The 27,865-nt window shown below is 40.9% G+C and overlaps 1 protein-coding gene across 1 annotated transcript in view; it reads left to right on the top strand.

The window, feature by feature from the left end:
• POLN (DNA polymerase nu) overlaps nucleotides 1-27,865 on the top strand; it is a 159,046-nt gene that overhangs the window by 87,457 nt on the left and 43,724 nt on the right. The window contains exons 16-18 of the mRNA XM_089777777.1: nucleotides 20,490-20,572; nucleotides 23,094-23,225; nucleotides 26,933-27,043. Coding sequence (XP_089633903.1) covers nucleotides 20,490-20,572; nucleotides 23,094-23,225; nucleotides 26,933-27,043 — 326 coding nt within the window. The remainder of the gene's footprint in view (nucleotides 1-20,489; nucleotides 20,573-23,093; nucleotides 23,226-26,932; nucleotides 27,044-27,865) is intronic.

Genomic DNA, 27,865 nt, shown 5'->3' with positions numbered 1-27,865 from the left:
CAGATTTGAAGAAATAATTGCTGCAGTATTTTTTAAGCTAAGAATGATTACTACTTGCCCATTGTTGTATAAGCTAAGTTTGATTTCTGTTCTGATTTCTGTATTCAAAATATCTTTAATTCTGTATCTTGTGTTATTCAACATCCTTGTACTCTGAATGGCTGACATGCCTTATTAGCAAGGCAACATATTCTCTTTTAAATGATGGCCCCCTACTGTATTTCACTGAGAGGTTACGCATATACTCCATGTGCCTGCAGGTGGAGATTTGAAAATAGTGTCTGTTGGTCTTCCATCATCCATATCAATACTCCAAACCTTTCCATTGCCTAAAATGGTACTGACATTGGAACTACAGTCTATCTTCTCCTTGTACCATGAATCAGTTGTGAGAAGAACTCACAACATCATACCATCCCTATGCACCTTCATGGAGACTGTGATGTCTATGGCAGTATCTGCCATCTCGGATGTTGAATTGTCAGGAACCACAGTTATACAGTTGAGTTTACCTCCTCCAAGTCCCTACTCTCTGTTCCCCTTCAGGGACCACTCTCACAACAGTATTCTTGTCCAAGAGGTAAACTCCTTATTACAATGGCTAGTGGTAGAATGCATTCCCCTGGGACATGAGGAAATGGGGTTTTACTCAACTCATTTCATAGTACCCAAGAAGAAAGGCTGGTAGAGATCAATCCTTGGTCTCCAGTATTTGAGTTGCTATCCTCCGACTCAAGCTGGCTTAGTCACACTAGCAGTGATTATTCCATTATTAGAGAAAAGCATGTGGTTTATGGTTCTTAAAATGAGGGAAGCTTATTTTCACGTTCATATCCATCCAGTCCAGAGATTTTCCTGAGAGTCACAGAGTGCACCCACCAATTCCAGTACAGAGTGCTCCCTTCCAAGAGTCTTCACCAAAGATTTTTCCATTGTAGCAGCCCATGTCAGATGTAATAGTCTCCTCATGTTTCAATATCTTGACAATTGGCTTATATCTGTGCAGCCCAGGCAAAAAGCCCACACAGCAGCCTCTATGTTACTCAACTTTGTTTCATCTCTTGGGGTCAATGTCAACATCAAGAAATCAGTCCTAGCCCCGATGCAGTCTCTGTACTTCAAAAGAGGTAAATTCGGTCACAGCATGTGCCTATTTAAGATCAAATAGGTTCCAGGCCATGAGCAACATTATAACTCACAATCTATATGTACCAACCAGGATTTCCCTGTCCCTCCTTAACCATGTGATTTCATGTACATATGTGACCCCCTTTCCACATCCGTCTTCACTGATTTGAGACATGGCTGCAATCTGTTTACTCACCAAAATGCCACTCCATGACTTCCATGCTGACAGTTACAGCAACGGTACTATCGTCTCTTCAATAGTGGACAGTCCCATGTGACATTTGTGCAGGGGTTCCCTTTCTTCCCTTCTTCCACGACAAGACAATTATCACCAGTGCATCCCCTGTGGGTTCACTTTGATAGCCACATGGCTCACAGAACAGGGAAAGGTGGAGAATCCAGAATGCACATATGTGTCCTGGTGCTCCAAGTTGTGAAAAGAGCATGCCAGTCCTTCATCCTTCACATCCATTCCCATCCTAAAATACTAAAATTGGAAGGGACCACAAGAGGGCATCAACTCCAGTCCCCCACACTCACAGCCGGACCAGCCACCATTTAGATCATCTCTCACAGATGTTAAGCTAACCAGGTCTTTAAAATATCTGATTATATAGATTCCATAATCCCTCTAGGCATAGGTGGTACCTGAGGAGGAAGGAGGTGCAGAAAGGATCATCAAGAGGAACAGGGAAGGAATATTAGGAGGCATCCCATTTAGCAATTGGTCTGGCACAGAGGAGGTGGTGTACTTCCTAAGTGCTACCTTGAGACTCCTATTTCCCTAAGCATTTTATTCCAGTGTTTAATTACCCTGACAGCTAGGAAGTTTTTCCTAATGTCTAACTTTTACTTCCCATGCTGAAATTTAAACATATTGCTTCTTGTCCTATCATTAGAGAGTAAGGAGAATAGTTTTTCTTTTTCCTCGTGTACCCTTTTAGGTGCTTGAAAACTGTTATCAACTCTCCTCTCAGTCTTCTCTTTTCCAGACTAAATAAACTCAATTCTTTTAATTTTCTCTCATAGCTCATGTTTTTTACACCTGTAATTATTTTGTTGCTCTTTTCTGAGCCTTCTCCAATTTCTCCATCTTTCCCAAAATGTGGTGCTCAGAACTGGACACTGTACTCCAGGTGAGACCTAATTAGCACAGAGTAGAGCGGCAGAATTACTTCTCCTGTCTTCCTTAAAACATTCCTGTTAATGCATCCCAGCATGATGTTTGGTTTTTTTGCAACAGTGTCGCACTGTTGATTCGTATTTAGCTTGTTGTCCACATGTTTTCATCATGTCAGACATAACTGTCACTTTTTTATGTGAACAAATAGAGAAGAACCAGATCATCTTTATTATGTGCAAAGGAAATCAATCTTTAGCATTTGTGCATCAACCATCTGATCCTCTTATCTGCAGCTTATCTTCTTGGGAAACAGAATGTACTCATGTACTCACTCAGAAGATATTTAGTGATTAACCACAAGATATTTAGTGATTGACACTGTTGACTTCACAGTTTGATAGTACTCAACATTTTTGCTCAGTGATGGACCCTGATCAGAGACCTATTCAATTCACAGCTGAACAGTAAATGCACAACATACTGCTCCAAGGGAGTCCTTAGCCCAGGTCTTGACAAAATATGGCCTGTGGGCCAAATCTGGCCCACCAAGCCACTGTATCTGGCTCATGGAGGCAGTGAGGAGCCCCAGGCAAGGTCCTCCACTTACCCCCACAGTCCCGCACACTGCTCAAAAATATGGCTTTGGGGTGCTTTCTCTTTGAGTCTGGAGGGAAGGGGGAAAGTTTCAGATGCTGCTCCTGCCCCCAGCACAATCCCTGTTTGAATAACAAGCAGCCACAAAGCATAACCCTCTTGCTCAATTACTCACTCAAGCACATGGCCGAGCAGGCAGAAACATTTTAAGCTCTGTAAGCCTTTAACTCTGCAGGTAGGCTGGTTTGGCTGCTGGCTGGTAAGCCTCCTGGCCAGAACCTGCCTCTGGCATCCCTTCCCCAACCCTCTGTCCTCCCACTACTGCCTCATTACTCCACATGCACCTATACCACCTCCCAGATCTGGCACCCCAATCTCCTGCCCAAAATCACAATCCCCTCCTACCCTAGAGCATATCCCAAAATCCTGCACCCCAGTTCCCTGCACTAGGTCACAACTATCTCCTTCACCCAAACTTCCTCCCAGACTCCATTCTCCGTCCTGCACCCCAATCCCTTACCCCAACCTCCCTTCTGCACTCAACCTCCATCCCAGAGTCCACACCGTCTCCATTAATACCACGGACGAGTGATACCCTTGACCACTTTCCAAAATCTTGGAGTGGCCCCCCATTAAAAAATATTGCCCCTGTCTTAGCCACTGCTTTCATGGTGATACCCTCCTTTACTCCCATGGCCGGACCAACTCCACTATGCTTTTCCTCCACTATTACTCTTAACTTGAATACTACCCAAGATTTGAGGAGACAGAGCCATGATCATTCTGATCACACCTCACCAGCCCAGACAATTCTGGATTCTCAGTCTTCTCCGCATGTCATCCCACCCACCAAATCCCATCCCCATCCATTCAGATCTGTTGAACCAATGCAAAGGCAAGATCAGATACCTCAATCCACTCTGCACAACACCTGAGCACGGTATTTGGATGGGCATCGGCCTTAGAATGAATATGATCTTCAACAGTTCAGAACATCCTTTCTAGCAGCAAAAAAGACTCCTCTAGACATTACTGGGCCATGTGGTGATGTTTTTCATCACAGGCTCAGCAAAAAGGTGCTTCACCAGAATCAACAGGGATCCCTCTCATTCTAGACTCTTGCGCAAAAGAGCTCTTGTGCAAAAAGGTGTGTGTGAATGTGGAATAGGGTTTTTTTGTGCAAAAAGAGGCAATCAAAAAAAGCACAGATGCCTTGGTGGCCATTTTGTAAAAAGCAAACGGAGTTTCCTTTCGAGAGAGTGTCCATGCAGTCTGGATGCTTTCTTGTGCAAAAGCACATCGCTATTTCGATGCGCTTTTGCAGTGTGGACGTGCTCTTGCACAAGATGTTTTTGCGGAAGATATCTTCTGCAAAAATCTTCTTGTGCAAGAAGCCTGTAGTGTACACATAGCCTCTTAAGACGGATCACTGCAGTTCTCTTTATTTGGCATTGTTTTTTGTAGGTAAGTAATTAATTTCACTCATTTTTTGTTATTTTTCCCTTTGGTTCCATCCAAGTTCATCCCCTGCCACCCCCACCCCCCCCAAAAAAAACTTACCAACAAAAAAAACCACCCTGTTACTCAAGTTGTTCCCTCCCCCCACTGTTTTGGTTTTGCCCTGTTGGACAGAAATGGATTTAAATGCTGCTCCGCCTATAATGGCTCAATGCCCATCTTCACACATTAGGTATATCCCCTGATAGAATTTTTTTGCCACAAGCTCCAACAAACAGTGCTCTCTGTACTGTTCCACAGTGGGCATAGGCAAAGATACCCTGGGGGATGCTCTTACCATCAAATGGAGTCTCTGTCTCCTTTACGCCTTCTCTCCCATTCCCCTCCTCCTCTGTACAATACTCAAGATAAGCAGGGACAAGGTCAGAGTTATTCTCATAGCTCCATACTGGCCCAGACAGCCCCGGTTCCCCTTCCTCAGTAGAATGGTTCTGTTTCTGCCAGTTTCCCTGCCACGTAACCCCATAGCGGTTACCAACCCTTTCAACAGACCCAACACCCATGGTTCTTCAGACTCCATCTGAAGGTTTGGTATATGGATGAATCTCCCTCATAGAATTACAGTACTCTGATCAAGTACACTACATATGCTTGCACAGCCGAGTAGCCTTGGCATGTAAAACAGATTCTGATAAATAGACACTTTTTAAACACTGGGCTTTCCCTTGTAACATCTCTCCTGACAATGCCCCATTACCTGTCATCCTTGACTACCTCCTGCACTTAAAGCAGTCCAACCTTTCTGTCAGTTCTATCAGGGTGCACCTAGCTGCTATAACCACATTCCATACAAATCTAGATAACACAATTTTTGCTCATTCAATAACAAAACGTTTTATGAATGGCCTCCAGTTGCTATATCCTGATGTAACTCCACCAAGGGAGCCGTGGGACCTCCATTTGATTCTCAATTCCCTCACCAACCCTCCATTTGAACTCATGGCCACTTGCACTCTTCTAAATTTCTCTATGAAAACTGCATTTTTAGTGGCAATTATATCCACCAGCTAGGTGGGAAAATTGCCGCCCTCATGGGGGATCCTCCATACACCACCTTTTAAAGGATAAAGTCACACTACATACCCATCCCAAGTTCCTCCCCAAAGTGCATTCCTCATTCCACGTAAACCAAACTATCCACTTATGTGTATTTTTCCAAAATCTCATGCTAATACTTTTGAAACAAGGATGCATACCCTAGATATCCACAGGACACTCTCTCATTTTACATCCACAGAACGAGGCCTTTTAGAGCTTTGCCCAGACTCTTTATATCTATAGCACATAGCTCTGTGTTAACAACACAACTAACTTATGCCACCTACCTCCATTTGAGCCCATTCTACCTGGGCGGTGGTCATGTCTGTGGCTTACCTCTGCAAGATCCTTCTCGAATATATGCACAGCAGCCACGTGGGCTTCTGAGCAAAAATTTGTGAAGCACTACTCACTTTCTTGTGGACCTCTGTCCTCAATGAGCATCATCAAGGTGGTGTTATCTACAGCTTACCTGCCATATCTGAAGTCTCTACCTCCTTATGACATACTGCTTGCAGTCACTTGCTGTCGAGTACCTTAGAAGAAGAAGAGGAGGTTACTCACCTTTAGAAGTAACTAACATTCTCTGAGATGAGCACCCTGGTAGGTGCTCCACTACCCTCCCTTTATCCCCTCTACTTCGGAGACCGTTTTTTTTTTCCCTATAAGCTGGGTTTTCGGGTAGAGAAGGAACTGAGAGGAGGGTGGCCATGTATGCTCACAAGCTTGCTGCACATGCACAGCTCCTCTAGGTACTGCTGTGAAGAATCCGGTCTGTTGTGCTGAGACTTACTGACACCTGTTGTGGAGCACCCACAGGACACTCATCTTGAAGAACATCAGTTACTAAAGGTGAGTGACCTGCTCTTCTGAAAACATACCTGATTCCAATTAGTAGTTACAGGTAGCTATTGGATTTTGCATTAGTGCAAGAAGCTATACATTCTCTTCACAAGAATGAAAGTTTCTGCTATGGAACACTTTGAAATCTTTCAACAAGCCTAAAAGCATTAATGGAACTATTGTAAAAATATTATGTGTAATGTTCTTTGAAGTACTTATTTCACCTTTGAAATGCCTCCTTTTCAGATGAGGCAATTTTGGAACCAATATGTGCTCCTTTTGTTTTTCTTTCTTTCATTCTACTGAAAAAGATCATATTTTTGTCTCTAATGTAATGTAGTCAGTACTACTTATCTTGGAAAATCCAGTATTACAATTGAAGATCTAAAAAATTGTTCTGAATATATTTTATCACAAATATAGCATGAAAATAGAACACAGATATAGGTAGTTTACAAACACTGGATTCTCACATAATTTTGAAGTGTTTAAAAGTTGTAATCAGAGTTTTGAAATCATGTTACTAAAATATTGTAATAAACATACAGAGACTGTAATTAATTGTACTTTTAAGAAAAATTTAAAGCTGTTTTCAAAACCCTGCTTGTGGTATTTAAAGTAGTTATTTAAATTGTTAATGTGTTGTGCACAATGTACACAATAAAAGCTATAAATTACAGAGAGGTAAGGTAAAGCCTGATAAACTTTTAAAGGAAGGGATCTGGAATTTGATGTTGGTGAGATGTAAACCCAAAATTCATAATGACTAGCTTTGCATACTTTTAATATATCTAACATATCCTTTTATTATTGTTTGTTGGCTTGCTTCAGGGAGTGCAAGAATATTTTTCTAGTAGCAAAGTGGCCTTTCATCAATACATTTATGACACATTTGCAAAAGAGAGTAATAAGCAGTCTCCCTGGCTTCAAGGATAAACTGACAATGTTTTCCTATGTCCTAATGAGTGACTGATTGGGATGAAGTTTAGAAGACATAACAACACCTGCCCTATACTATCTTAAGTGTTCTGAAAAGATGAGTCTCTTGTTAGTGGTAGGTTTTGTGAAGAAGAGGCATTAAAATACTCAAAAATGGAAAAATGGATGGCCTCACTCTGGTGAGCAGCTGCAGCAGTTAGGAATGAATTCTCTTCACCTCCTGATAAATTGCACAATTAGTTAAGGACATTATGATTAGAGAATATCATGAACCAAAACCATGAGTTTAAATCAGGGATTATTGTTCACTCTTCAGAACACTCTTAAATTTGGGAAGACTGAAATCTAGATTTTGAAACCCCAACTCCAGGAGTGTTCCAATCCTGGATTTTTATTCAGATTCTTACAGAATATAAAGTTTAGATCTTGGGCTCTGGTTAAACCACATCTTTAATTCCTACATGAATTTTTCAGTGAATGTTCCCGAAATATTTTCATTGGATACTGCATCCACAAATAACTATGGTAAATACTAAAATATATTTTTTCTTTGACCTCAGGATCAGAATTTGGAAGATATTTTTAAGCCCTAATGATTTCAAAATAAACACGTCTGTTGAGCTAGAATATATTAACAGCTTTGTTTTTGCAGCAGAGCAATTTCTGTCTATTTTTAAAACTCCCTTGCAAGAAGTGGTAGTTGATATTAATGAAATGTAACAGTTGTCTTGCTTTGCATTTCTGACAGACTGTCTGTATGCCAGCTTACAGCAGTTTCACCATGTTGCTTGCAATTCCCTTGAAGATATGCAGCTGTGACATTTGTTTAGACTAGCAGATAAGGCACAGAGAAAAAGTCTTTGAGAAGAATACTTGCTTCTGTTTTTAGATGAGTTAAACAATAGCATTAGTGAAACAATATTTTAACCAAAAGTTTAACAAGATAGCTTAATTTGATGTCAGAATCAGAGGATTATTGTTATTGTACAATATTTGGTTTCCTTTAATTGATCTAAAACAACTGAAAAAGAAGCCATAATTTTAATACTTTTCCTCTATTAGGCATGCAACATAATAAGTGAGCTTTGTGAATAGAATAGAACAATTCCACCCCAACAATGCTTTATCCTAGCATCAGTATTTGACTCTACTAATTCCACAGACAGATATCTATAAAAGAGGCCATCTTCTTATAGTCTTATTCTGATGCTTCTTTTTCTTTAAGAAAATAGCATATTGTATGGGAACAGAACATAGTTTGACACACAGCCTTGATTATAATTCATTTTATTTCATTATTCTGTGAACCCTTTCTTCTTCATACCTTAATGATGGGTCAAGCTGTATCTTGCTAAAATTAAGAATGAACATGTTATTGGTCCATGTCTTTTTGAAACCAGTCAAGTTAAAGCACAGCTGCACACAATTTAAAAACAGCTGCATCTTGGGACTGCCACATCAAATTGAGATTTATATTCTTAGATTTTTTTTGGTAAATGGAAGCTGATGAGCTAATGGGTGTATGCTGTACGCTAATACTCTGAGGTTGCGTCTACACTGCAGGCTTCTTGCGCAAGAAGCCTTTTGCACAAGAGTTTTTGTGCAAAAACTTCTTGCACGAGAGCATGTCCACACCTCAAAGCGCATCACTAAAGTGATGTTCTTTTGCGCAAAAGATTGTACACACTGCATGGACGCTCTTTCGCAAGAAAGCTCTGATTGCCATTCACAGAATGGAGCATCCACAATTGCCTTTTTGTGCAATAGCTGTAACGCAAAAGGGAGTTATGCCTCGTAGAAGGAGGTTTACCTACACAAGCAAAAGCCCTCTGTTCTGCCATTTTACTGCTGATTTACTTTCATTTGAAGTGTGGACGCTCCACAGGTTTTTGCGCAAAACATTGCAGTGTAGACGTAGCCTGAATTACATTGAGTAGATGTCAAATAAATTAAATATTTATTTAATACAGATATATTGTGTATATTTCTAATCTTAAGAGCTATAAAGCTTTTACTGCTTCATCTGGGAGTAATTGTATGCTTCTCGGCCATCACCTTGCACAAGTAGCAGAACTACTCTGCTGTTGGAGTTCTGATTTCAAACACAATCCTTTTCAAGAACATTCATCTAAACATTCCAGTTTTTCTTTTGCCTGTAGTTGAACAGAATGTGAGCTTATCTGGTGTTTTTTTCCCCCAAGATAGAAATCTGGGAGAAAGCAGATGTATTATAAATGACATGCATCTGACATAGTGGGTCTTTGCCCATGAAAGCTTATGCTCCAATAAATCTGTTAGTCACTCTACAAGGTGCCACAGGACTTCTTGTTGTTTATGCAGATTCAGACTAACATGGCTACCCCTCTGATACAGATGTATTAAAGCAGCATTTCCCAAACTATGGGCTGCTGCGGGAAAAAAATATCAGGCCTCAGTGTGGCTGCCAGGGTGTTCCAGGCTCCCGGACTGTCTGTGCAGTGCCGGGTTCCCCAAGCCCTCAGCCAGGCTGGGCGGATGCAGCCGTATGTTTCAGGCTCCTGGAAGAGGCATAGTGAGGGTTACCAGGTGAGCTCTTATTGCTGGCTGTGGAGGGGGGAGGGGAGGTTAGATATGGGCCACAAGGAAGCAGGGTCGGGGTACTGGAGCTGCGCGGGGGAGATACGGAGGGGAACCGGCCGGTGGAAGCAGGGCTGGCTGGGGGGGGGGGAACTGGCTCGCAGAAGCAGGGCTGGCCGGGGGGGTGGGAGCAGTGGGGCTGGCTAGGGGAGATCGCAGAGGGGGGGAACTGGCTGCCAGAAGCAGGGCTGGCAGGGGGGACAGGAGCAGGGGGGCTGGCCAGGGGAGATCGCCGGGGGAGGGGAACCAGCTGGCAGAAGCAGGGCTGGCTGGGGGGGGGGGGACAGGAGCAGTGGGGCTGGCCAGGGGAGATCGCCGGGGGGGAACTGGCTGGCAGAAGCAGGGCTGGCTGGGGGGACAGGAGCAGTGGGGCTGGCCAGGGGAGATCGCCGGGGGGGGGGGGGAACCAGCTGGCAGAAGCAGGGCTGGCTGGGGGGTTGGGAGCAGTGGGGCTGGCCAGGGGAGATGGCAGTGGGAGGGAACTGGCTGGCAGAAGCAGGGCTGGCGGGGGGGACAGGAGCAGTGGGGCTGGCCAGGGGAGATCGCCGGGGGGGGGGGGGGAACCAGCTGGCAGAAGCAGGGCTGGCTGGGGGGGTGGGAGCAGTGGAGCTGGCCATGGGAGATCACAGGGTGGGGGGACCGGCTGGCAGGGGCAGTGAGGCTGTCTGGGGGAGATCGCGGGGCTGGCTGGGGAACCGGCTGGTGGAAGCAGGGCTGACGGGAGCAGCAGGGCTTGCCAGGAGAGATTGGGAGGGAATCGGCTGGCAGGGACAGCGGGGCTGGCCCGGGAAGGTGGGGGGGGGTGGAGGGAGAGAATCGGCCAGCGGGGAGTGGCACTGATCAGGGCGCACGTGGATCCTGTATAAAAATGTAAAAGCAGTGCCTTTTAAATATCCCCACTGCTGACAGTGAGGTTTAAAGGCAATACAATGTGTCAGAATGGAGAGAACCTGGTGCATTCACCATCCAGAATGAGAATATGGATACAAAATTCCAAAGATGATGTCAGCTTTCTGAAAATAAATGAGCCCCTTTTCAATACACGATGTAGTGGTGCAGGGTTTTATTGGATTACAGTCCATTTTTCCAATCCATATTTCCTTAACTTGCTGGTAAGAATGTTGTGGGTGGCCTTATCAAAAGCTTTGCTAAAGCTGGCCCTGGGGGCTTTGGGAGAACCAAAAACAATGGATTTGCATATTCATCATTTGTGTAATGAATATGCAAATATGCAAATGAATATTACCGGTCCTCCGTGTCAAAAAGTTTGGGAATCCCTGTATTATAGCATCCATCTGAGGCAGGGTTGTTCTTTCATTCCTCTCTTCATCCTCGCCATGGTCTGGGTTTGGATATGCAGCCAAGATCATCTTTCACCATTGCACAAGCAGCCTACTTTGTCCCTGTGGGAAGGCATCTGCAGAGTTCCTGTACTATCTGTCTCCTTGCATCAAGATCAGAAGTGATTTGATATAGCCCTTTCTGGAGGTGCTGTCTTATTTCCCGAATAGCTTCCATTCTTTCTTCATTGGCTGGAGCTTCCGTAACAAAGCTAGTTAATTACTGTAGGTGTGGCAGGCAAAGAAAATGTTCTAGTAGTGTTGGTCTGTTTACCATGTCAGAGATGCCATCTCTTAGAGATGCTATCTCACCCATTATTCTCCATTCACAGCCAAAGAAAGTGTGAGAGAATAATTTCCTGGTTAGTTAATTCGTCCAAGGACTTGGAAATAGATCTTGCCTATTCAGATCATTTGGCAAACCTGAGACAGCTATAGTGGTGAGAAGAGAGCCACAGTCCCACTCCTGCATCAGTTTAGAGAGGAGACAAGAGCATTCTCAGGTTTCTCAGTTAATGACAGAGAATCTAAAGTTCTTAACTGGAAAAACTCCAGAACTGTTGATCTTCCAACAGAAATCGTTCAGTGCTCGCTTATCCCAACAATGTGCGGAATAACTATTTCCCAATGCATTCTAGTCTCCTAGATGTTAAAAGTCCTTGGGTTCAGCTTCATGGTGAAAATCTCATTCTCAAGGTGGTTCACAAGTTTCACCGACTCCCCAAAGAATGCTTCAGAAATTAACACTAGCATAATATAGGACATGGCCTGGGATCTAGTCTCCTTATCTGCATTTCTCTTGACCCATAATTTGGTAAGAAGAGAACTGGGCAGTACAGGGAGCTGCAAACCAGGAGATGAAGTTGTGAAATATTGAAAGCAAGACTTTCGCCCACCTTAAGAATAAAGATATCAATCCTGATACAATACAGATCAAGGAAAACATTTTAACCTTCTGCTATAGCAGATAGATTACGAAGGACAGATGACAGGTAGATGGGTGTAGCTCAAGAATAGTTAAGTGAGCATACTGGGAATGAAGATCATAGACAGATGACAGACTGAATTGGGAAGAGGAAAAGAAGTAGGTTGAGAGAGGAGATGCAGAACCAGCTCTCCTCTGGTTGGTCTGAAGGTTGGGAACACTAGCCTTTTAATCAGAGAAACTGTATTTGATACTTCACTGTAGAAGTTGAATAAAAAGGATAATTAAATTTAATCTAAATGTAAACTAGGGGGAATATGGTTATACTGGACTACCTGCACTCTTGGTTCCTTTATCTGCTAGATACCATATTTAAATTGTCTAATAGAAGACATTTTTCATCGGAGCTATATTAGTATCATGTTTTAGCCATGAAACTGTATATCAACTTTCATAAAATGGACTTTTTGGCATGAGACTTACATTAGCAGCAAGATGGACTATATGGTGAGGTAATAGATATTTTTCCATCTCTGATGTCTGTCATTCTAAGGTATATAGTGGCTCATATATTCTACCTATTGTAATTGTAATCACCTGTGTAATTGTAGTGAACCTGTGGAACTCCTTGCCAGAGGAGGCTGTGAAGGCTAGGACTATAATAGAGTTTAAAGAGAAGCATGATAATTTCATGGAGGTTAGGCCCATAAAAGGCTATTAGCCAGGGGATAAAATGGTGTCCTTGGCCTCTGTTTGTCAGAGGCTGGAGAGGGATGGCAGGAGACAAATCACTTGATCATTGTCTTCGGTCCACCCTCTCTGGGGCACCTGGTGCTGGCCACTGTCGGTAGACAGGATACTGGGCTAGATGGACCTTTGATCTGACCCAGTACGGCCGTTCTTATGTTCTTATGTTAATCCTATCTACATCATTTGAGGAATAAATGTACAGTATTTATCTTATGCAATCAACATAACAGTATCCACATAAAACTGGAATAATTTCTAAGCCTTCCAGCTGTCACCAATTATTTAGAATTCCAGCCAAATCAGAAACTCATGTGCCAACATTCCAGACCTACACATACAATATGAACAACCTTTAACCTATATTAAACAGCAACAGCTGTTTAAAACCCCCACATATATAGTATACATTTCACTCTTATGAAATAACGGAAATACACTTTTTAGAGAACTGATGTGTAGTCTTTACAGTCATACGTACTTTGGTGCTAGACTAGTCTGACAACTTAAATAGCCTCCAGTCAAGTGACAACATATGTGAGCAGGAAAGAGGGAGGAATTTCATGTTGTTGAAACACAGTGCTTTTATTAGTGATAATCCAGAAATAATATGAAGAGTCAGCTCTAAATCTGGGTGTGATGAGATCTCCAATAAAAGCACCCTTCCGAAACAATGACTATTTTCAATTTAAAAAATGGATTCATATTAAGAGCCTAGTATTTTCTTTCTGTAAACTCTAACAAGAGGACGGGTAGTTTGCTGCTCCCTTAATTAGGTAGCTAGAAGCCAAATCATAGTGGGGCTGAGTTTACTTTTGGAGGCTGCTCCACCCGGCTGATAACAGCCTTCTTTTGTAAACAGTTTGCTCCTTTAACTCAAGTGGAAGATTCAAACACTGATGATGAGGGGCGTGTGTAAGGGGGGAAATAATATATGATATGTAGTGAAACACTGTATCATAATACACACACAAGGAGGCAGAATTAAGGTTTCACAGGTAACAGTTATCCTTTCAGTCTTTCCCCAAAGTACATGCCATAGTTGAGAATGGAAATGTAGATCGACCTGTTAACCAAGAGCTTAGGTCAAGAACTCAGCTCCTGCTTCATGACTATGGACCAGTACAGTGCCTGCACTACTGCTACCGCCTTACCAAACCCCCATTTGGTCTCATGCTCCCACAGAGATTGCAGGTAGAAATGGTGGAAAAGAGGTTTCTTCATAGGCTGGCTGGGCTTACACTCTGAGCCCTGGTCTACACTAGGGAGTGATTTCAAAATAACTCCCCGTATTTTGAAATAACAAGGCGAGTGTCCACACTACCAAGCCCATTATTTCGAAATAAGGGGCTGGTTATTTTGAAATAACGACTCCTGCTTTCCACGAGAAATAATGCTTATTTTGAAATGGTTATTTTGAAATAGTGGTAGTGTGGACCCTCCACTGCTGCTACTTCAAAATAACTACTCCCTAGAGTCATTCAAAGAAATTACTCCCCAGTGTTTCTTGGGGCTCTAAGTCAAGATAGAGCATCCAGGCTGTGTCCAGACTCCATGCCTCCGTCGACGGAGGCATGTAGATTAGCCAGATCGGAAGAGGGAAATGAAGCCGCGATTAAAATAATCGCGGCTTCATTTAAATTTAAATGGCTGCCCCGATCTGCCGATCAGCTGTTTGTCGGCAGATCGGGAGAGTCTGGACGCGATGCCCCGACAAAGAAGCCTTTCTTCATCGACACAGGTAAGCCTCGTGAAACCAGGTTTACCTGTGTCGATGAAGAAAGGCTTCTTTGTCGGGGCATCGCGTCCAGACTCTCCCGATCTGCCGACAAACAGCTGATCGGCAGATCGGGGCAGCCATTTAAATTTAAATGAAGCCGCGATTATTTTAATCGCGGCTTCATTTCCCTCTTCCGATCTGGCTAATCTCCATGCCTCCGTCGACGGAGGCATGGAGTCTGGACACACCCCCACATTAAGGGAGCTTGTCTCAGACTAATTTCAAGGCTTCCCTATAGCGTAGACAGTTATTGCAAAATAGTTATTTCTGGAATTTTATTTTAAAGTAAGTTATTTCTAAATAATTTCCTAAGGTAGACATGCCCCTGAGAGATGAGGTCTTGCCTCTTTTATACTGCAAAATTTTATTTAGTAGTGAATTTACATGTTGTGTTAATATTTGTTTCCAGGGTGTTTTTAATTGTTCATATCTTACTTAATGGGAGTTGTTCATTTAAAAAGAGAGTGGTACACTTTATTGCATCCTAGAATACTCAAGGAGCTGATAGAGGAGGTATCTGAGCCTCTAGCTATCATCTTTGGAAAATCATGGGAGACAGGAGAGATTCCAGAAGACTGGAAAAGGGCTAATATAGTGCCCATCTATAAAAAGGGAAACAAGAACAACCCAGGAAACTACAGACCAGTTAGTTTAATTTCTATGCCAGGGAAGATAATGGAGCAAGTAATTAAATAAATCATCTGTAAACACTTGGAAAGTGGCAAGGTGATAGGGAACAGCCAGCATGGATTTGTAAAGAACAAATTGTGTCAAACCAATCTGACAGCTTTCTTTGATAGGATAACAAATCTTGTGGATAAGGGAGAAGCGGTGCATGTGGTATACCTAGATTTTAGTAAGGCGTTTGATACAGTCTCGCATGATAGTCTTATCAAATAAACTAGGTAAATACAACTTAGATGGGGCTACTATAAAGTGGGTGCATAACTGGCTGGATAACCATACTCAGAGAGTAGTTATTAACAATTCACAATCCTGCTGGAAAGGCATAACAAGTGCGGTTCCGCAGAGGTCTGTTTTGGGACCGGCTTTGTTCAATATCTTCATCAACAATTTAGATAGTGGCATAGAAAATACGCTTATTAAGTTTGCAGATAATACCAAGCTGGGAGGAGTTGCAACTAATCTGGAGGATAGGGTCATAATTCAAAGTGACCTGGACAAATTGGAGAAATGGTCTGAGGTAAATAGGATGAAGTTTAATAAAGACAAATGCAAAGTGCTCCTCTTAGGAAAGAATAATCAGTTTCATACATACAGAATGGGAAGCGACTGTCTGGGAAGGAGTATGGCAGAAAGGGATCTAGGGGTTATAGTGGACCACAAGTTGAATATGAGTCAGCAGTGTGATGCTGTTGCAAAAAAAGCAAACATGATTCTGGGATGCATTAACAGGTGTGTTTTGAGCAAGACATGAGAAGTCATTCTTCCGCTCTACTCTGCACTGGTTAGGCCTCAATTGGAGTATTGAGTTCAGTTCTGGGCACTGCATTTCAAGAAAGATGTGGAGAAATTGGAGAGGGTCCAGAGAAGAGCAACAAAAATGATTAAAGGTCTAGAGAACATGACCTATGAGAGAAGACTGAAGGAATTGGGTTTGTTTAGTTTAGAAAAGAGAAGATTAAGGGGGGACATGATAGCAGTTTTCAGATATCTAAAAGGGTGTCATAGGGAAGAGGGAGAAAACTTGTTCATCTTGGCCTCTGGGAATAGAACAAGAAGCAATGGGCTTAAACTGCAACAAGGGAGGTTTAGGTTGGACATTAGGAAAAAGTTCCTAACTGTCAGGGTAGTCAAACACTGGAATAAATTGCCCAGGGAGGTTGTGGAATCCCCATCTCTGGAGATATTTAAGAGTAGGTTAGATAAATGTCTATCAGGGATGGTCTAGACAGTATTTGGTCCTGGCACGGGGGTAGGGGACTGGACTCGATGATCTCTCGAGGTCCCTTCCAGTCCTAATATTCTATGATTCTGAGATGGACTATCCATTTTGACTACATTAATGAATCAGCAAAGTTAAAGCTTTCTTTGGAGGAATAGTGGGAAATATTATCACTGACCTTGAAAAATTATATAATTTTTAGGTTTTTAAGGTAGGTCGTTCTTCCCTTCTCTCATTGCTCCTGTAATACTGCCCCCTCCATGTCTATTTCTGATGGATTTAGGCATCTTTGCTGAAGCTGTGCTGGTTTTGGCCTGCAGCTCTGGTGTCAGAAGAGCCTCCTCTTTAAGGAATAGTGATAGAGATGTAGCCGTGTTAGTCTGGTGTAGCTGAAACAAAATACAGGACTATGTAGCACTTTAAAGACTAACAAGATGGTTTATTAGATGATGAGCTTTCGTGGGCCAGACCCACTTCCTCAGATGGAAGTGGGTCTGGCCCACGAAAGCTCATCATCTAATAAACCAACTTGTTAGTCTTTAAAGTGCTACATAGTCCTGTATTTTGTTCCTCTTTAAGGAGTTTGCGTTTCCCAACTCAACCTGCTGTTCTCCTTACCTGTTTTCTGCACTGGGGATTTTGCTGACCTGATAGGCTCCTTAAAGCACTTAGCTTTTCTGTTGAGATCTGTAAAACGTTAACTGCATAAATGCTTTTTTAGTAGAAGGACTCCATTCTTTTTTCTGTCTAACAGTAGGTAAAGTAGAAAGCAGTATCAAGCAACCTGTTGTTGTGCAAATAGCATGAGATGGATATTAAGGCAAGAATGGGACTCTGAAGATGAGGGCACAGATGGGAAAGTGTTGTAGATGTTGGCAATGGACAGTTGAGAGAAGAAGTGGGGATGGGTGAGACTGTGGATGAAGAGTATGAATTTGGCAGTAGAAAATAGATGAAAGGAAAGAGAGGGTACAAGAGGGAAAGAAGAGGAAGAAAACCAGGAAACAGAAAAAAGAGATAGAAGGGGGGGAAATAATGGAAAATCTGAACTGTTAGACAATGCAAAGTTAAAAATTGAGAGGAAGAAACAAAAAAAAGCTAAGTATCAAAAGCTTCATGTCAAAAGTACTGTAATGACAATTTGTATTTTCAGGGAAGGACCCCTGAATCTCTTTGCTAAAGTTAAAAATCAAAGCCTCCAGCAAATTCTTTCTTTTGAGGTCTCCCCTGCACTTATCTCTGCTCCCTTCATATATACTTACGTCACCTCCTCCTCCAGATGCAGACAGTTCTGACTTAACTGCTGTCTGTCTTCATCTGAATGTCTAGGCTTAACAGCTGAGCCCCATTTAGGCCTAATCAGCTTCCTCCCTCAGGCTCATATTTATTTTAAAAATTGCATCTAGTCTATACTGCTGATTACAGTGTGGGCAAAATTCAGTGCTGGTGTATGAAAATGCAACTCCATTGGCTCTGTCTGTTTTGCATTATGCAACAATTCAGTTATATAATGATGTTTTATGCTATATCTGTATGTCACTTTCTAGTCAACAATTACAACACCATTATCCCAGTTACAAATAGCATTAGCTTACCATACATGCCATAATATTCCATACATGAGAGATGAAACTCAAATTAAAATAAGGTGCTATCTAGAAATAGTTGTATAATACCTTGTAAGACAAATCATATTTGTTAACACAAAAAATAACCTCCTTTCTATTGGCAGTGTGTTTAAGGGGGATTTCTCACCTGACATCTGCATTTAGGAGAAGCTGACCTATCAATGTAATTTCATTGTTCAAAGCAATAACATCCCTCTGCCAACCTCTCATCTCAGGAATACTACTCTGAAATGCAGAAGGAATCAAGTGTGCTATTAATAAAACCAAATACTATGAGGACAGGCAGAGACACAAGTTATTTTCATTTTTAGGCATGACAATCAGTATTTAAGTGACTCATGACTTACCATTTGTTCAAACATTTGTGAATTATGCTGTTGCCTTTTGCTTTGTTATACCCCATTCCTAAGTGTGATACACACACATTCAGACTTGCATAGAGTGCTAGACTTAATCCCTTGCTGCCAAATACTGGGTTTTCCAGGTTTAACACACTAACACAAGTGTTGGCTCACCATATTGTTTTAGCACTATATTAAAAGGAATGTTTAACATCAAGTACTAAGAGTTTAATCATTTGGGGGATGACATATCCATATTTCTTGAATAATAAAGATAAGAAAATGTTAAATTTATCAATGTGTGACTGGCATGAGTGTAGACTGCATGGACTGTTTGAGCTAAGGCAATCAACAGAAGTGAAATTGGTGAGTGTTAGATCTCATTTCATCCATCTGCTAGAAAACCGTAACTGAACTCTCACGAGTGAGTATTATTATCTGAGTGAGAATTGCAGGTTGTGTGGATTAGGTAATTATGACTTTGTGTGTGTATATGGATATATGTACATAATTAGTGGTAAATTAAGAGATATTTGTAAGATATGTCATACATCTAGGCAAGGATTTTTCAAAAGTACCCTACTGATTTAGAAGGTTAAGTCCTTAATTTTCAAAGAGATGAAAACTTCTAAGTGCCACAGCACTTTGAAAATGAGATTAAGGTTCCTAAATCCCTTAAGCACTACTAAAATTGTATCTCTATTTTAATGTCTCATATATAACATGAAAGAGGGAAATGCAATACATGGTTCCTCGATAAAGAACCTACCTTTTCCTTGCTGCATAAATCATGAGTTTAAAGAAAGCAAAGTAACTTTAAGGACTGGAGGCTTTAATGATAGTTTTCAGTCTGGAGTATTCCTTTTAAAACTCTTAATAAAACTAAGAGTAGGAGACTTATGTATTTTCAAAAATACCTGAATAGCAATCCATTCCTAGGAGAAATACATATATAGGGCATAGACGACAGGTGCCTGTGGGAGAAGAGGGTGCAGGGATGGCATGGAGAGACAGGGAAGGAGCATGTTGGGGAACCCCATTTAGCAATTACAATTAAATTAAAATTTTGGAGGGGGCATAGGGAGGTGATGCACCACCCGAGTGTTACCATAGGTTACTTATGTATTGGGGGACAGGAAGCGGAGAAAAAAAACCACAGCCAAAAATGGCTTCTTATTAATTCACATAGAGCATTTTATCTACAATCTCTCCCTGAAAAAGTGAGTCAAAGTAATTTCTTCAGGCTTCACTGGTAGGTTAAGCTAATTTGGAGGCAGATATGTAAGCACATTCTTAACTTTATTAATATGAGTATTCCTGTTGATTTTAATTGGACTATTCATGGTAGTAAAGTGAAGTACATTTATAAGTGTTTGCAGGATTGGAGCTTTATTACATTATTTAATTTATGCGACTAATACCAACCAACTCAACTTGAAAATACATTGTAAAGTCATGCTGTGAATTTTTACCTAAGAATCCAGACAAAAATGTGGAAACCTTAATTCTAAATCTTCAACATTTTTACTTGCAAGGAAAATCCATGCACATTACTGAATTTTCACAGAACGTTTGTGGAATCAAAATCTTTTTCACAGTTCTAGTCCTCAGACAAACTTTTCCAATCTTCAAACATTCAGGTTTGGTTTATGTTCAGGTCAAGGAACATCAAAGGGTTTGGTTAGTTCTTATTTTATCTGACCCAATTCTTCAATTTCTAATGGTAAATTAATCTTTTAAAAGCAGATGTTATTCCAACCAAGCCCTCGGTTAAAAGGGAGATGAAGGACCCAGATTAACCTGGTTAATTAGAGAAAACATCCCCCACCAAATTGTATGATAAAAAAGCTGTGGGTTCACAGCCAAAACTAATGCCTCCCTGAGCTTCTTTTTATATGCTGTATGTATGTCTGCACTTATTAAATTGTTACTGACTTTAAAATGTTTTTTCTATGATGAGGGGAATATATATTTGTTTTTAACTAGAAATAGAAAATGAAAATCATATTCTGTTTGTGCTTAGGAAGGGTATTCCACGTGAACAAGTGAAGCATGCAGATAGAGAACAGGCAAAGCGTGTTGTCTACTCAATAGTTTATGGAGCAGGTAGGGATCTGTATAAAACCAGAACAAAATATTTTTCACTAATATTTATTTATTTAAGATTCTTAATTAGAGCTGCAATGGATTTGAGTTTGTTTGAATGTTTAAAAGCTAGTCATGCTCTGAATTTCTGCAGGTGAAGAAAGTGATCTCAGAATATTGCATCTTGATTTTTTTTCTTATCATAAATAGTCTACTTATAAAAATCATTCCAAATAACATGGCAACATTAACATAAGAGGAAAGTTATTCCCTGGTTAAGTTGATGTGTTTATTTTGCATTTTGATTTCTATGTATATCTGAGTTACTATAAGGAGACTCATGAGTCAATGTAATTAAAGCATCTGTCTTTACCTACTTAAAATTAGTGAAATTCTTGTTGAATATCCTCTGCATTCTACTGCTGGATGTACACATAGAAGATGAAAGAAGTTGTTAATGGATCAAGGGCAGAATTTGACCTTGAAAACTGTTATTTGTATTCACCTCCCAGTACTGTACCATCAGTATATATAGTACTTCACAAAATATGTAGAAAAATAAGAGGTCTCTGCTCTTTGGAGCTCAGAATCTCTTTCTCACAAAAATATACATACCACAATTCCTTTATTTTTGGTGGCATTTCTATTTTAATAAAATGGGTTTCCCATATACTAGACAATTGATTAATTTAGTCCAAAATTAGGCCATGTCTACACGTACAACACTACAGTGGTTTAACTGTACTGATATAGCTGTACTGATACTTGTGCAGCTGGTGAAAATACTCTGTGCTGACAGGAGAGAGCTTTCCTGTTGGCACAAAGAACCCACCTCCATGCATGGCATAAAATATGCTTGTGGGAGAAGCTCTCTCACTTACGTAGCAGTGCAGACACAAGTGCTTATGTTAGTGTAACATGTCACTCAGACAGGTGGAATATTCAAACCCCTGAGTGACATAAATTTTGCAAACATAGGTTATAGTGTAAACATAGTCTTAAGCATTTCACAAAGAGATGTCAAAGTGTGTGGGTGGAGTAAGAGGCGACAAAAAGAAAGAAATCGTATTTTCAGTCTAAAATGATTTTTAATCATGTAAAGCAGTTGTTGACGCTCTGTCTTTTTCATTTTTTCCATTGCTATTGCTGATTAATTTGCATTTTCATATGTGATATTTTAACCTATTTATTAAATGTTCATTGGATGGGAAATGAGGCCAACTTACATATTTGTTAACAGTTGTGAAGCCAAGCCACCAACAGTTCCCTAACTGGTTTAGACAGACTGTGGTAATTCAGGTTTTTGAACAATGAATGAGAAATTTTGGGGAAGTAGAGGAGAGTTAAATTAATTGGTAATTGAACAATAATGCATCACTGGAATTATTCCATTGGGAGTCATCCCAGATGTCTTGTAAATTTCTGAGCCTAGATTTGTTCTTCTAGACATCAGTGCAGCTCTTGACCTAACTAAGTACAAAATGCTACAGAATTTTATGAAATGCACATCAGACTGACAGAGATGGCATTTGGGTGGCTGAAATCTTATATCTTTCAAAAACGCCAGCTAGCTTCTCTTGACATTATTAATGTGACAAGTAATATTTTATATCTGTCTTCAAGACATTGCCTTTAAGCAAATGCTATTTGCAGACACAATGCTGTTTTTGTTCCTATGTAGCTGACACTTAAATATCTGTCGTTGAAGGCTAAAAACTCTAATGTTGATGTATGGTTTTATTTGCACTGGTACTACTAGGTTCATACATTTTCTTTATATTGTATCTCTTAGCCTTTAATTTTATACCATGAAAAACGTTGACCTCATTTTTTCTCATACTCCTTTGCTTTATATTGTTTATTCATTTGGATATAGTTTTACTTATAATACATATATACATGCTGGACAAGTCTTGTTGCTGCCTTCTTTAAAATCTATCCTTTCTTTTCCATCCCTCTTGCTAAAATGTTGGTCCATGCCTTGGTTATCTCTTATTTCAGTTATCAAATTCTTCTTCTTGGTTACTTCACTGCATTCCACTTCTCAGCTTGTCCAAAACACCCTACCTAAAATCATTTGGCTCCATCACCAGCCTCACCTCTTGTTCACTTTCCTACTTATTCAACATTAAATTCAATCTCCTTGTCCTCATATCAAGGCTCTGCATATATCTACTCCTGCGTTGTTTATGAATAAAAGTGAACAAAATTCATTAGAAGATACATAATGTGAATCTAAAATACAGATATTATCTTAAAATTTATTTTTAAGATCTTAAGTGGGGAATGCCTTTGCTGAGTTATGCTCACATTCAGTAAGGCATTTCAGCATGAGATTAGTCCTTTCCTACTAGGCGAAAACATTTATGCTTAAAATGAAACCTATACGTAAATAGTTTGCTAAATTAGGACCTTGATGTATGTGGTCATCTATGAAAATAACTACTGTGGTAGTATTCCACTAGTCAATGTACAGTTCAGTACTAATATTTATAGGAAGCAATATGTAAATGATGTCCTGTTCTTCATTATTGTGCACAAGGTAAAGAACGTCTGGCTGGATGTCTAGGAATTACTCCTCTTCAAGCAGGTCAATTTATAGAGAGTTTTCTGGTGAAATACAAGAAAATCCATGACTTTACAAAGAAAACCATTGAGCAATGCCACAATGAAGGTAATACAACCTGTAAGATGCATTCTTGTTTGCTGTTCAGCTGCTATGCTACATTTTAAAATGAGGCCACAGACTCAACTCACAGAATGCATGTAGGATGAGCAAAAAAGAAATGAAGAAAATATCCTATCCTGATGAATGTAGTCTCCCTGTGTTAGGTTGGCAGGATCTGAGTGTATCCACCATGGCTCCTTCTTCCCAGATACTGTTATTTACCAGGTGTACTCTTTATTATTTATGATTGGCAAGAAGTCTCTTTCTTTTGGATATAGCTCTCACTGTCCAGTTACCCATAATTAAAAATCACTTTGAGATTAACTTCTTGCAATACAATATACATAGCACCATAGTGTCAAACTAGTTAGAAGTTGTTGCCACAGCACCACATAACCTGGTTAGTAAGCCCTGTTTCACAAAGACAGCGCATTTCTCCTGTGGCCCGAAATTCTGCACTTGCTACCCCATGATTTCTTGGTGAGCTTTGCTGCTGTAGTACTTAGGAAAGATGCTACCTACATGAGAGCTTCTTCCATCTGCATAGGTATTCCACCCCCCAAAGGGGTGGCAGCTATGTCAGTAGAAGAAGCCCCCTGTCAACAAAACACTGACTATATTAGGGCTAGATCATAACTGCATCACCCAGAGGGGTGGATTCTCCACTCCCGAGTGATGCAATTGTATCATTATTTATTACAAATTGCTGTAAAATTTTTAAAACCTGTCCTATTTTCTATCTAAGATATTTGCTAAATAAAACCCCTGTTCCCAAAATGAATCCTGCTCATGTCAAATTACAAATTATATTGATATATGGTATGCTCCAGCATAAAACAACCTTGGCATTACAAAGCCACAATCCAATTCAAGAGTCAAAATTTTTACATATTTCTGCTGTGCATTGGTCAGCATTTGTGTTCCTGAATTGTATTTAGTCTCTGGCTGCAGGACCACGGAGAATGTTTTTTTGGGCCAACAGCTGCAGACTCACCTCGTATTAAATCCTGTGCCCTCTGCACATCCCCATTCATCTTTAGTGAGTATCCATATCCTCGGAGCAAAGCAGAGACATAGCCAGGATGGGACATCTGGGTGTGGGCCCTGATTTCAGGAGTGTGGACAATAATGGGGGCAGAAGGGATGAGGAGATGTTTCCCACCATCTCCCCAGCAGGGAGCTGCCATGGCCGGGGCAGAGGCATGCTCCTCTGGCCTCAGTAAGGACTTGCTATGACGAGGGGAAAGGCGCCTCTTTCCTGGTTGTGGCAACTCTGTGCATAGCAGCCCTGAGCCCCTGCATGTAGCTTATTAGGCATCTGCACTTTTGTGCAGTTTAAAGGGAACTTAGACTGGTGGGGATGGGCCCGGATGCTAAGTTGGTGGGCTAGAGCCCACCCACTTAGGCCCACCCATGGCTATACCCCTGTGGTGAAGTTGTATATATTTGACATTTTCTTTTTCAGTGTATTATCAAAATTGTCAAAGAATATGTACACTCACCCCAAAGTATTTAACATACTTTTCAGTGCAGACATTTTGTAGAAAACCCCCCCAACAGATTTGCAGTCTATTACTGTATTACCAATCACAGTGACAAAGAGTACATGGTCATCCAATTTCTGACTTTATTAACTGCAAGTGTAATGCTGTGTCAGGGAAATTACTTTTCTCAGAACAAGGTGGGTACAGTAATATCTTTTATTGGACCAACTTCTGTTGATCGGTAAAACACGCTTTTAAGCTTACAAAGAGCTCTTCCTCAGGTTTGGGACACAGCTAAATCGTACGGAACAGATTGTCTAGCATAAGTAGTTTTTAACACATATTTCAAGGCACCATTCAAGGTGAAGTGGCCTGTTAACACCAGTCCAATCATAAAGAGGAAACAATTGGTGGGGGAAACAGCTGGAGGTGGGGGGTTGTTAGCGTGTGATAGATTTTTTGTAATAAACCATCAATCCAGTGTCACTATTCAGTCCATGATTTTTAGTTTCTAGGAAAGTTATGAATTTAAGCTCTCTCCTTCGTCTTTTGAAGATGTGCAGGTTTCCTTTGAGGATGAGGACTGATGGATCAAAGAGAGAGTGATTGCTTTGTGAAAAATGTTAACCCACAGATGACACAGTATTTTTCTATTTTATCATTTTCCTGTATAATTTTCTCAGAACAGCATTTTCAGTCTCTTTTTAAAACAGCATATAATTGATTCAGACTTTTACTCACAGAAGACATATTTTTCCTTATTTATTTTTTCCAGTACTGCTAAAATTACTGAAACCATGGAACAAGGGGATGAGCTAATTTAACCCCTTCTGTGGTGAAAAAGACAAGCTTTCAATATACCAGAGCTATTTTTCAGATCACTTCCTCCTCCACCAACATGAATTAGTCAAATAAAAGATATTACCTCACCCACCTTGTTTCTCTCAAATTCAGAGACCAATACAGGCAAAAGAAGACTGTACATGACTACGGGCTGTCATTTTATACCATAATTGCATTCCATAAGTTAGTTCCATGAAGGAGTAGTGAATTACTGAAACTCTTTAAATCCATACATTAGTTCTAAACATCCTGTTTGATGAAGAGCTACTCCAACAATATATTTTTGTTTAGATCTGTTTAAAATAATATAACTTTTATTTATTGAAAGATGTGTCACAAGGCATCCCCACTTCTGTGATAAGGAATCCATGTTCTGTGTATATAATCAGCAAAAGTCCCATTGCTAAAAACCTTGGCTGTGAGCCAATACAGGGATAGAACATGTGGGTTTTTTTACTTCTGTCTATCAAGAGCTGTCAGCTGTGTTATAACCCAGCAAACCCTCCTAGAAGAGAGAGTTTTTATTGGGAAGGGTTGTTTTGCCTGTACAGATTATACCTGTTTTATGAATAAAATAAGCTATACCAGTAAAATGACTGTTTTGCTGCTGAGTCTATACTGGAGTTTTTACTGTAATTGGCATGTTGGTTAGAGTGTGAGCATGTGCATGTATGTACTCCCGCTGTGCTCCCCTCCCTGTCCATGGGAGACTGCTGCTCAGCTGCCATAGTTCCCAACCCTACCAGTCCTACTTGGGCAGCACTGGCCCCACTGCTGGGGCTCCTGGCCCCACTGCAGCAGACCGCTGCCTCACCGGAGCCTGCTGGCATTCTGGCTGCCCTGCCACCAGCTTTGTGGAACTCCCATGGCAAAGCTCTCAGCTGCTGGTGCCTCAGTAGCCAGCCTGTCTGGGTTCCTGGTCCCTGCAGTGCACCTGCTTCTGTCCTTCCATAGAATCTCTCTTGTCCATCAACATCCATGGTCCTATTGGACCATGGTTGTTGCCAGACCAGGGAGTCTGTGTTGAAAGAGGTTCAACCTGTATTTTACAGTCCTATCCAACATAGCTTTAGCAACAAAACTTTTAATTTTAGACCAGACCTGAGTAACTTCAGTCTCTAATGAGTTGCTTAACACCTTGCATGATGAGACTAATGGAGACATTGCTGATATGTGGTTGCATCCACATTTCACTCTCTCAGTCACCACTTTTAAATAATCAAAGGACAAATGTTGTGCATCAAGTGACTTAGCCTATTTTAAATATTCAGTAATATTGGACACATTCATCAGGTAACTGCTAACAAATGTATGTATCAACTTCATACTGGAAGATTTGTTTCAAATTTCCTATTTAGCACTCCGTTACTGCTATTTTCTATTTAGGATATGTGGTTTCAATCATGGGTCGTAAAAGACACCTGCCTAACATCAGTGCTCAAGACTACAGACTACGTACTCAAGCAGAGAGGCAAGCTGTGAACTTTGTTGTCCAAGGTAAAAAAAAAAAATAATTTCCTCTGACTAGATAGAGGTTCACAAATGAGGTCAACAAACAAGAAATAATAAATGGGTAGCATGAATTAATGTTGTATTTTACAGCTTCAAGTAACGAAAGTATGAAGTAGGGAACAAAAGCACAATGGAATATTACAGTACTCTATGGTAGCTAGCTATATGAGGTGGAAGATTACTGCTGCAGCGCTTTAAATGCAGTATTTTCCTTCAGAGGGGTAGCCGAGTTAGTCTGTAAGGAAAAACTTAAAAACAACAAATAGTGTAGTAGCACCTTAAAGACTAACAAAACATGTAGATGGTGTCATGAGCTTTCATGGACAAAACCCACTTCTTCAGATGACTAGAGTATAAGAAGTCCAGATCCAAGAACCTTGTCAGATTGCGACTGAGTGCCTGACTTAAACCTTGTCTACACTAAATGGAAGATGGCCACTGCTGCAAGCGAGCTTCCAGAGTTCAATTTAGCAAGTCTAGTTAAGACGCACTGAATTGAACTCAGAGGATGCCCCCGCCAGCATCCAGTACTCCTGCTTTTGCAAGGAGTTAGGGAAGCCAATGGGAGCAAATGCTCCCACTATGGGGACGCTGCCAAGCTCAGCTTAAGGTAAACCAACTCCAGCCCCATATTCTATATAGTTGTAGTTGTGTACCTTAAGCTGAGCTGCTGAGTCTAGTGTAGACCTGGCCTTAGTGAGTTGCAGTGGTGCAGTTGTATCAGTACAATGGCACTGGTTCTTCTGTAGAGTTTAGTAAAAATGCTACTTATGCTAACCGGAGACACCCATATTATACCTATCAAAA

This window comes from Pelodiscus sinensis, chromosome 4 (genome assembly GCF_052426305.1).
Source record: "Pelodiscus sinensis isolate ZL-2025 chromosome 4, ASM5242630v1, whole genome shotgun sequence".
Lineage (NCBI taxonomy): Eukaryota > Metazoa > Chordata > Testudines > Trionychidae > Pelodiscus > Pelodiscus sinensis.
This window is presented reverse-complemented; position numbering and strand designations above follow the sequence as displayed.